The sequence below is a fragment of the Hydra viridissima genome, unplaced genomic scaffold (genome assembly GCF_058129835.1).
Source record: "Hydra viridissima isolate aposymbiotic clone 2 unplaced genomic scaffold, HvirCarnegie_v1 scaffold_17, whole genome shotgun sequence".
NCBI lineage: Eukaryota > Metazoa > Cnidaria > Hydrozoa > Anthoathecata > Hydridae > Hydra > Hydra viridissima.
In genome coordinates, this window is record NW_028324316.1 from 1,237,432 (window position 1) to 1,249,403 (window position 11,972).

The 11,972-nt window shown below is 30.7% G+C and overlaps 2 protein-coding genes across 3 annotated transcripts in view; both read right to left on the bottom strand.

Annotated features, from left to right (window-relative positions):
- The window catches only part of LOC149876957 (uncharacterized), a 179,264-nt gene extending 168,166 nt beyond the window's left edge, over positions 1-11,098 (bottom strand). The window contains exons 1-2 of one of the 2 annotated variants that reach the window (XM_090074708.1): positions 10,979-11,098; positions 9,003-10,881 (exon numbers count right to left, since the gene is read on the bottom strand). In XM_090074708.1, the coding sequence (XP_089930834.1) occupies positions 9,086-10,318 (1,233 nt within the window). In that variant the 5' untranslated portion in view covers positions 10,319-10,881; positions 10,979-11,098 and the 3' untranslated portion in view covers positions 9,003-9,085. Of the gene's footprint in view, positions 1-9,002; positions 10,882-10,978 lie in introns of those variants that run through there. The other variant, XM_090074707.1, reaches the window with a different exon arrangement.
- Positions 8,061-8,891, bottom strand: LOC145181115 (uncharacterized). The gene is made up of 3 exons (XM_090074820.1): positions 8,798-8,891; positions 8,679-8,701; positions 8,061-8,609 (listed from the first exon to the last, which is right to left on the bottom strand). Exons 1-3 carry the CDS (start codon positions 8,889-8,891, stop codon positions 8,061-8,063), a joined length of 666 nt encoding a protein of 221 aa, XP_089930946.1.
- Positions 11,099-11,972: the final 874 nt, after the last annotated feature.

The following is an 11,972-nucleotide window of genomic DNA, read 5'->3' on the forward strand; positions in this document are numbered from 1 at the left end:
TTGTTTTGGCTTATAGAAAATTTTAAAGCAAAGAGTTCAGTGAATTAAAATACCATTGAATTATTTTTAACAATAGATTGCTTATATCTTATAATGAATGTTAAATTATGATATCAAATGAAAATTGGGTAATGTATCTATTTAACTATATTTAACTTTAATTGTTGAAGCACATATTAAATTTTTAATTAAAAAAGAGAAAAGCAAACCAAATATACAACTTATATTGTTAAAAAAAATTACAAATACAAAATTACAAAAAAAAAAAAAAAGTTACAATATTAAAAAAAAAGAAAAAAGCAGCAACCAAAAAGTTATAAATATCTTCACTCATAGAAGACATTTACAACCATTTGGTTGCTGTTTTTTTTTTCTGTCTCCTAAAATCCCTGTATGGATAAGGCCTCCATTTAAACTTTGGCTCATCCATACCGCCATTTCTGCACCACTTATTGAAGGACCTCTTCGAGAGAGGCCATGGGTGTTGGGAGCGATAGCGCTTGTAACTCTCAAACGTTAACGGCTCTAAATTTACAAATAGAAGGATATAATAAAAATTAAAAATATTTGCTATTTTATTTAATCAAATATAAAGCATAACTCACCATTTTCACAGGATGAAGAGGATGCTAAAAACATTTTAATTAAAAAAAAAAAAAAGAGTAAATTAAACAGTGTTAAAAATACGAAAAATGTAATTTTAATAAAAATATGAGTGAAATGCGATTAGTTTAAAAATGTCATATTTATATTTATATTATTTAAATAAAATAATTCTTTCACCTATGGCACATATTTCTCCAGGAAAAATATACAAAATTTAAAACACTGCCCTACCAGTTGTGCTTCTACCAGACACTAAAGACAAAAAATATACCTGAAAATAATTGATAAAATAATATTTACATAAAAATATATTATTATACTTTTTTTTACCTATTCCCTTCATTTCCTCCATAAAGTTATCTAAAGAAAGAAAAAAGATAGCTGAAGCTAAAACTAACAAAAAGTAAACTAAAATTGACTATAAACTAAACCAATAGTATAAACTAAAATAAACTGTAAATCTTAATATCTGTACCTCAGAAGACAAAGGTCGGTTGTCCAGAACTGGCTTTGCACTATTTTTTAACTTTTTATTTTTAATTTTTTTCAAAAATATATTTAATGTACCTCAAGAAAAATTAAATAAAACACGAAAAAAATAACAAATTCAACCATCATGAATAAGCCAATAAAGACTAATTACTTTACTAATTTCTCTCTCCTGGACAATTTCTAACATGTGACAACCAATCATGGACTTTTGAGGTACAGATATAAATGCTTCATTGATTTAACTATACTAATATATAACTTATACTTAGTTTCTTTTCCAACTCTCCTAAAAGAAAAAACAAAATAAAGGTAAAGTACTTGAAGTTTTAAAATTCCAGTTGCAGTACAAATAAACATATTCCTGTTAACAAATATCTAATAGCAAAAACACTGACTCATCTGTGTCTTCGCTTCTGTGTCTAAATAATAACAGCACTTAAATGTATAGACCTTAAAATATCTAATTAACTTTTTAAAAATAAACTCATTTAACTAATGTAACTGATACCTTTATTATTAGCTCCCAAGCTAACACAAAACGTTCAAGAAACGTTCGTAGAACGTTAGAAACGGTCGGGCACGTTCTAAGAACGTTCTAAGAACATTTCTAACGTTCTTTGAACGTACTCGAACGTTTTGTGTTAGCTGGGTCTTTCTTTATCAACTAAAGAAAATAAATCTTAAACTTACTTGATATAATATAATTAAAAGCTGCCTTACTGAGAATTTTAAATTTCTTCTCTTTATTACTGACAATTTTAAGTAGAACCTAAGTTCTTTAGCTTATTGTAAAAATTACAAAAAATTGCTAAATTACTTTAAAGTCAACAACCTTATTTTAAAAAACATTTTCGTTACTTTATAAAATAGTAAATCCTTTAAAACTTACTACCTCTCTCTTCATTGTTGTCAGCTAAACAGAAAAACAAACAAACAATTGATAGTGAATCATCACTTTGTTAGTAGGTTAAGTAGATTAAATAGATCTTTGATCTATTCAATCTGCTCTAACTGTCTACAACCTTATCATTAAACTATAACTGTTTTATTATTGTAAAGTTAATTCAAATCAACAAACATATACGAACTGCAATTTGTAACATTTCATTATAACAAAAGGGAACAAAACTTACTTCTTAGTAATTCAGCGATTAAAAATAAACATATCTTTAAGAACTAACTACGTAACATGATACGAATCAGTAACATAATACACATCTAAATAAATACAAACCTTGATCATCAGCAATATGGGACATTCTAATTATTCGATATAAAAAATAAAAAGAAATATGCTTAAAAACAAATTTAATATAGGTAATTGACGTGCTAAGATATAAAAAAAAAAATGTAAACGATGAAATTGATTAAATAGAATGTAAAACCAAGACGACTATGTTGTTCATTAGCATTTTTTATTTCTCTCCTATTCATAACCTTTTACGATTTATATATCGTTTTAAATTCATTGTGCACAATGAACTATATATAGTCATTCTTTCACAATGACCTTTTGACGCATGCACAATGATATAATTTCTTACGCTAACTACAACAGCAATTGTAATCAAGGCCTAAAATAACTCATCTATCATGATCTTTTTTTAAATAAAACATCAATTTTAATCAATGCCTAAAATAGCTCATCAATACGTCTAACTCATTAGGCAAATAATTAGTTTATTTACTAATATGTGCAGTAAACAAATCTGAATATAGGAGCCAATTTCTCTTAACTCCAATCTTTGTGAATGAGTGAAATACAAATTTAATATTTGTATCGCATATTCCGTCTGGGCCATATAGCCTTCTAATAGTTACTTATAGCGGTTTAATAGGAAACCACGATCTTAAAACCACGATCTTAAATCACTTTCATTAGCTAAAAAATCTTAAAATAGTATTTTTACTACACAATCACATTTAGCTACCAAAAATGTTTTAAATTGGCTTTTAAAGGTTACGTTACGTTGATAGTTTTTAACGTTACATACTTTCATGTTTGTTAACCAAACTGACCGCACCCGGGTCTTGTTAAGCCTGTTCAACACAGACCATTTTTATATTGTGGCCTCTTTTCAGATCATTTTTATGTATGGCCTCTTTGTTTCAATAGTTTTTAGTAAACGGCAATTTGCAACCATTAACTAAAAATTCCTTTTGTTTCTCGAAACTTAATTCTCTTAAATGTTTTGACACTAACAAAGGACCTCCCTTCCCTGTTTTTGCGTTAATGGTGGCCAGGAGAATAGCTATTTTTATTAAGAGTAATCAAGTTTTTGATGAATACCTTTTACCAAAATAATAAAATGTAAAATAATGATTTACATGTGTAAGAATTTTTTTCTTTCCTCAAAAGTATTGCAAATGCAAACTAAGCTAAATAATTAGTTAAAACTACAATATTCTCCATGTTTTTAAAGGATTTTAGTTGCGACCCCCCAAAAAGGTAATCAGGTTCCTATTTATAAATCGTATAAATGCGTCAATCGTAAATCTTAAAAAAAAAAAAAAAAATGGAGTTATGATACCATAATTACAACAAGAAAAAAAACAAAACAAAAAAAAAACACCACATAAAAACAGAAAATAAATTTACCTATTTATAGTAACCTATCTTGACATGGCAGTTAATATAAACATTTATCGAAAATGTAACTATAAAATCTGTTTCGAAGAACAAAAAGATTAACAGTACTAAAAAAAAAAAAAAAAATCAAATTAAAATATAAATTGCGTTTTTAGCATAATGTTGTCTTGGCTTTTAGTAAATAAATAAAAACAGTAAGTTCCAATAATGAAACTACCTATTATTCGTTTTTAACGATAGACACCAACGTGAAGGTAAGCCAAGTAGTCTATCAACACAAAACATCACAACAATAACACATAACAATAGAATAATTACAGCCTTGATCCTAAAATCCAGCGAAAATAACAAACAAAATTAAAATATGAAATGCCAAATTAGAAAACCAATTTAAAGTTAACTATATATTTATCTTTTTACTAAACATATAAATACAAAAAAGTATAATTGTTTTTATATTCAATATTTGTAATTCAATTACTTCAAGTTTAGGACATTTAAAAACCCTAGATTTAAAGATCACGGTTGCATATTCTCTCATACACATTACGCTAAACATTAACAGATATTGTTATGTATTTTCAGAATAGTTAAAAAAGGCTAGACAACACCTAGCTCTAAAGCAGTAACACCGTCTGGCACTAAATGCTGCCAAGTCACACCTCTGCTATAAGAACAGCGTTTGGCTGGCAAGGTTATCAATCTTGCACAACATAATGCCAAGTCACACCACTTTAAAAACATGGAAACAACATAATTTAAACATATATGCAACTATAAACAAATATGGTTTTATAACGGGTCCGCCATCTAACTTTTTTTTTTTTCAACTAGTGCTTATTTCGTGAATGGTAACACTTAGCTCATGTCTGATTTGACAGATAATTAGTTTTATCCTTCCGCTGAACGAATATGGTTGTGTATACGCTTGAACAACGCTGGGAAATATTGCGACATTACTTTGAAAATCATGGTAATGTTGCAGAATGTGTGCGAAAATTGCGTACGGATTTTGGAAGAAGAGAAGCACCGTCAGCTCCGTATGTTCGTTATCTTGTGAAAAAAGTGAAAGAAACTGGCATCCTCATTGATAAACCAAAGCGTGAAAAGCCAAAAACAGTGCGTATACCCGAGAATATTGCTGCTGTGGCAGAAAGTGTGCGTGAAGCGCCATCAACATCAATTCACCGTCGTTCTTAACAATTGAACATTTCGGAGACATCATTGAGACGAATTTTGCATAAAGACCTTGGTATGACGCCATACAAAGTCCAATTGGTTTAGGAGTTGAAGCCAACTGACCATCCAATGCGTTTTCGCTTCGCTAAGTGGGCCTGCGATTGACTTACAGAAAATGCCGATTTTGCCAAAAAAATAATCTTTTCAGATGAAGCTCATTTTGATCTTGGCGGGTATGTAAAAAAGCAAAATTGTTGCATTTGGGGCACAGAAAACCCGCACGCATACATTGAAAAGCCGATGCACCCAAAACGAGTCACTGTTTGGTGCGGATTTAAATCCAGAGGCATAATTGGGCCATTTTTCTTCGAAAATGAGCAAGGAGTAGCCGTTACAGTCAATGGCGATCGTTATCGGGCCATGTTGACGGAATTTTTGTTCACAAAAATTGAAGAGGAGGATATTGGCAACATTTGGTTTCAACAAGACGGCGCTACGTGCCACACAGCCGAAGCTACACTCGATGTTTTGCGCCCTGTTTTGAAGATCGCATTATCAGCCACAGAGCTGATGTCGTTTGGTCACCTCGGAGCTACGATTGATACCGTTGGACTATTATTTGTGGGATGCCCTCAAAGATAAGTGTTACGCCGAAAAGCCAGAGACAATTGACGCTTTTAAGGACAATATTCGTGAAGCCATTGGTAAAATACAGCTGCACACAATCGATTATGTGCTTGAAAATTGGACCAATCGCGTAGGCTACTGCATGGCCAGCCGAGGCAGCCATTTGAATGAAATTATTTTCCATTATTAACTGGAAGGATTGTACTTTCAAATAAAAAAAGACATTTGAGAAAATATTCAGTATTTTTTTTTTATAGCATTTTCAAAAAAAAAAAAGTTATTTGGCGGACCCGATATAACACATATAAACACATTTTATAACAATATTATATAACAGAAATATTTATCAAAAACTATGAAAAAAATGTTAAAATAATAAAGTTATACATACAAAATGTGCTCACAACCTACAAACAGTAAATTTTCTAAATGAAAATCTAAAGAATATAAATTAAGAACATTAGAAAATATATTATTTGTGTAACACTTTTCACCTACCATACCTTGAATGAGATGTTTATCAATTTTGAAAAACAAACTGTTAAATGCTCTAGTTCTTGAACATGCAACATATAGTTGACCATGAGAGAAACACGGTTTTTTGAGATATACCCCAACTCTATCAAATGTTTGACTATTATTAATTGTTATTGAATAAGACAATCTGACAGGAAACTGACGACGTTTCAGAACAAACGGTAAATTAGAATCTGATGGAGCCAACTGAATTTGAGGAACAAAAACCCGTTTACCACCAGAAACACCTGTCAACACCTCTGCATCAATATAATTATTTTGAAGAGCACAAATATTCATTCGAGTACCGTTGCATAACCCAGCTTTGAGATCTAAATTTCTAAGTAGCATAATTACACAACTAATTTTCAGTTTTAAACAATGAGGTGGCATACCTGAAGGAGTTACCCTGTTCAAAAACTCAACAGGAAAGTTATTTCTTTCATTAAGGTCATCAGTATCAATTTAATCAGCACTTAAATAAATTTTGACCTCACCCGGCCGACATTCAAGCACTTCTTCATTGATAATGAATCAACATTAGTTGGTGTTAAAATCATGCGTTTAGAATAATCATTTTAATCAGCATCTTCAAAAATCTTGTCAACAAACGATTCATTTTCTCTAATAATGCACTGATTTGGTATTTTAATGCATCCTTTAAAAGGATCCTCCCCTTTGACAGGTATTGTTCCATTCCCAAGTTTTAGTAGCCATTGGGAAAATTCACCTTCCCCATCTTGTACTCTCATACTTTCAGTTAATGCAAACTTCTGCACCCATTGCCAATGCAAAGTACATTTTATACACGATTCAACTATTTCAGCTGGTTGTCCTATTTTCACAACAGGCAGAATTTGCCGAAAGTCACCACCAAAAAGAATGACTTTTCCTCCAAACAGAAAATTGTTGTTGCAAATATCTTTTAACAACCTATCAATTGCATTTAAGGCATGTTTTGGTATCATGGATGTTTCATCAAGCAAAAACAAAATAACTTGTCTTTAAAAATGCCCGTGTATAGAGTTAGGAGTTACATTACATGTGCTATTATCCAATATTAGAACAGGAAGTTTGAATAAGCCATGCAATGTAGATCCATTTGTAAGAAGAGTTGCTGCTATGCCAGTCCATGCAGTTGAAGCAGATTTAAAGCCCCTACTTATGGCTTCAGCAATAAAATAATTATAAGTAAAAGTTTTTCCACTACCAGCTGGTCCATCCATGAAAAACAATCTAGAATGTTGATTTTCTACACTTGGTTGCTCATTCAGTGCAGCAAGGATAGCATTACATACATTTCATTGATTGACATTAAGAAACAGTCTCATTCGATTGGCTTTGTCAATAGATTGTTGAACATTTTCATCAAAATTTTCTAGATTTAAGCCTATAAACTCATCAATAACAGGCAGATTGTAATCAGCCAGCGTTTTACCACTTTGATTAACAATCTTTTCAATTTGATGAAGAGTAGCTTGTTAAGCTGTTAGAAGTGGGAGCGTTGAATGAAATCTTCCATCATAAAAGCTTTCTATGTATTCCAGAGATCTAAAGGATTGTCAGGTTCACTAAAGGTCAAAACAATTGAAAATAACTGTCTAATTTGCTTTGGCATACTGGTTAAAACTGCCTTAGAAAGAGTATTCTGCCATTCAGTGTCATCTTGCAGCAAACCTTTCAAAACACATGCTTCACGAAACGTTTCAAGAACAATACCATTAACAGTACACACATCCTACCAAGATGTTGCTCCTTTTGCTTGCAAAAGTAACAGTTTAAGAAAAAACAATTCTCCAGTTGGATTAACTTTATACATTCTTACTATCACATTATCACCGCCCCTTCGTCTTACGTTCTATTTACAATGTTATCATCAAATATAAAGTGATAGGGAATGTCTACATACGAATAAAAATGTGCTCTTTCATTTTCAGTATTTAACTTAAACCATGCCGTTAGGTGCGTATCACGTTGAGCTGCACGATCTAAAGCCATATATTCTGCTCCTTTTCTAAAATACACTAATTGATGTTCAGGTAAATGAGCTTTAAGGCGTATTATAGTGTTTGACATGAATTATTGGATACTCAAAAATTCGTCCCAATCCTTCAGGTGCCACAATTCTCACATAACGACAATCTAAAAAAGTGTTTACTTCATCATCGTTAATTTGTTCATTTATTAAAATATTAGCACAGTCGTGACCCTTGTTTATGTATTTGTACAAATATTTAACAGCCTTAACAGACATGCAAGCTTCAACATCAATGTGAGCTTGATATTTCTTTGATAACCATGGACTGTTAGGTACCACCCAGCGGTTGTCTACATTGTTACCTTTAATATTGATAAACAAACCATTATCACGACGTCTATAGCGTGGATAACCATTATGAACTGCTACTGTATTAGCATTAAATTCTTTAGGATAGTTTTTGCTGCACACCCCATCTTTCATGCAGGGAGATTTAGGATTCAGTATGCCACATGGACCGTGAATCATGCAAGTTTTAACAACGTCATAAAGGTCTCGATTAACAATGGGATCTGGAATTTCTGCAGATATTAAACTATTGATGTCATGTGCTGTTTCAAGCTTATCATAATTTGCAAAGTGAAGTAAAATATGAACATTTGGCAAACCACGCTTTTAAAACTCAATAACCTGAACATGTGTTACAACTTTACCTAATACACCGTGCTTAAAAATGTCATTGAGAAGATTATTTAATTTGAGTTTAAATACTCGAATAACCAAGTCAGGTCAAATAATTGCTGTCTGACCTGTATATAAATTTTCAGTTATATCGCGCCATTTTCGGTTGCAAGTGAAAGTAATAAAAAGATCTGGTTTACCATACTTTTTAATTATAGCCATAGCATCTTCTAAGTTTTCTTTTAAATCTCTAGGACTTCCTGCATAAGTTGATGGCAAAACTACAACGCGCCCTGGTCTAATATTATGATTTATGTTTCCAAGGTTGTTTACATGTTCATGTAAGACATCATACTGCTCGCTTCTTAGTTTGTTTTGATTATTTCTAATGAAAGCAAGGCGCCGGCCTTCAATTTTCACATACGCATCAACAACATATTGCTGAAACAGTTTTTTGCCATAAAAGAGTGAAGAAAAAAATTGTCTAACTGAAAGTTTATAATTGTTATACTGAGATAATGTAACATGATTTCTAACCAATGTAGCACGTTCAGGGTTGTGAACCAATTGATTATGCCAACCAGCATCACCCCTCGGAAAAATAGAGGATAAACCATAGGATCTAAGTTGGCAGACACACTTGATATAGTTTTAAGAGGTTGACCTCTTGGGTAAATAACAACATCCCTGAAAGCAGGTGGTGCACCATCTTCACCAACAAATACAACTGCATCTTCATTATGTGAAGGGAGATTATAACGACATCTATCTTGCCCTTCAAATAAAGACATTTTTACAACTGACACTGAGCGACCTTCTAGAGCTGCTCGACGAACTTCTTCATCTTCCACTTCAGCCATGTTTTTAAATGCAAGAGCAAATGGGTTCTCTTCACTAACTATAGTTTGCAATTGAAACATTAAATCATTAAAGCAAAGATCATTACCACGTTGTTGCATTCTAAAATTTACTGCTGCAAGTGGATCATAGATGTATAGTTGACAATATGTTGGCGGAACATCTTGATTTGGTCCTAGAGTAACTATACGATGAAAAACTTGACCACATATTCTAAAACATGGCGGCCCATGATTCATGGGTTGAACTACATTAACTTCAAATGAAGCAAAAGAAAGACAGGCATTATAATTTCTAATATATTTTAAAAAATTCAGATTGGCATTTCTATCTGCATAGTTTCCTTTAAATAAATCTTCTAAATCTTGTTGAAATGATGAAGGTTGCGACAAAACTACCTTTCCATTATGGCAGCATAAATAATGTGTTTCATCAAGAAATTTCTTAGCACCACAATGCTGACAAATATAATTCATTTCTCCTAAATAATTGTAATCTAGAATAATATTACTTCTTGCTATACAATGCATTCTTTCGTATCTAGCAGCATTTCTAGCATTTTGTTGATTATCAATTCTAGCATTTTGTTGAATTTCATCTCGCCTTAGCCTATTTCTTTCATTTCTGTGACGATTATTTTCAACTTGCCTAACCAAGCTCTCCTCATTTGGGTTTGAATTACTTGCTGCTTGTCGAACAGCATTTCTAGCATTTTGTTGATTATTAATTTCATCTTGCGTTAGCCTATTTCTTTCATTTCTGCGAAGATTTTTTTTAACTCGCCTAACCATGCTCTCCTCATTTGGATTCGAATTACTTGCTGCTTGCCTAGCAGCATTTCTAGCATCTCTTTCATTTCTGCGACGATTAACTTGCCTATTAACATATCCATTTTCTACACCAAAATCTGCTTCTAGCCTATTACCATCAATTCACTTTTAATTGAAAGTAGTAAGAAAAATTTTAAAGAATCTTGAAGATTGTGATCTTTCCTATATAACTTTTTTTCTACTCTAAATAGCACACACAAATAATTTTTAAATGTAACAGACTGTTATTTAAGATAATTTATACAATAATCTTATGACTTTAAAAAAATTTATCAGCTAAAAGATATTTAAAAAAAAATTAGCTAAGTAAATAATAATAAAAAGAATTATTAAAAACATGCAATTCTAATTCTAAACATATTGCTAACAAAGAAAAATAAAAAAAAAAAATAGCATTGTAAACCCTTTTTTGCAAACTTATAGTATTTCTTCAAAAAAAATTATTAGTAAACATTTTAAAAAAATTTACAAAACTTTATAATATTTCGTTCTTCTATTCCACATAAATACATCATCTGATAAATCTAAAACAAAAAATGTAATGAATAAGTAAATAAGAAAAATATTACATACAAAAATGAAAATTAGAGTACATTATAGAGAAAAGCTGTTGTGATTTACCAGAGTAATAGTTGCAAAATACTATTATTTCATGTTAGCTTTTACAAAAGAATTTATGCTGGAACATCATGATTCCAAAATACTTACAGCAAAATCATGTAGTAAACAGCACTAAAGACAAAAAATTAAATTGAGATAAAACAAATTGTATATATGGCAAAATAATTTGTATTGGCTTTTAGTAAATGATTAAAAGCAGTGATTTTTTATAAAATTACCTATCTACCATTTTTAACAATAGACACCAACATGAAGATGAGCCAAATGTCTATTAACTCAAAAGATAACAAAAAAACATTACACCAACAACACACAACAATAGCACACACCATAAGTTAATATAATATGTATCTATAATATAACTTAAGTAAGATAACATACATATATAACAAAACATATAATAACAACATTACGCAAAATGTTATTAAAATACATTATTATGTAATTTTAGAATATCTTTAATAATAAAGGCTTGAAAACAGCTAGACCTAAAGCAATAACAGTTTGACACTAAACACTATCACATAACCCTCTGTTAAAAGTACATCACTTGGCTGGCAAAGTTGACAAACCTTGCTCTGCACATTAACCAAGTCACAGCACTTTGAAAACGCAGAAAGAACATAATATAAACATATGTACCAACTATAAACACAATCAATGTGTTTAAATATGTATATAAGGTTAAATATATACCTTATATACATATTTAAACACATTTTTAAAACAATTATATAACACATATTAACACATACAAACAATATAAAAACACTTTACATTATTATAAAAACTAATTGATAAAACAACCATAAAGCACTTATTACCACATACACATACATATCAAAAAAGCATATATGCAAACAATAAACATGTGCAAACAAAAAATTTTAAAAATGACGCGAGAAAATTTAAAAAGATACAAAATATATATTTACAAACAATACTCTTTACCTTCTTTCTTTTTTTTTCATAAGAACTGTAATCCTCATAACAA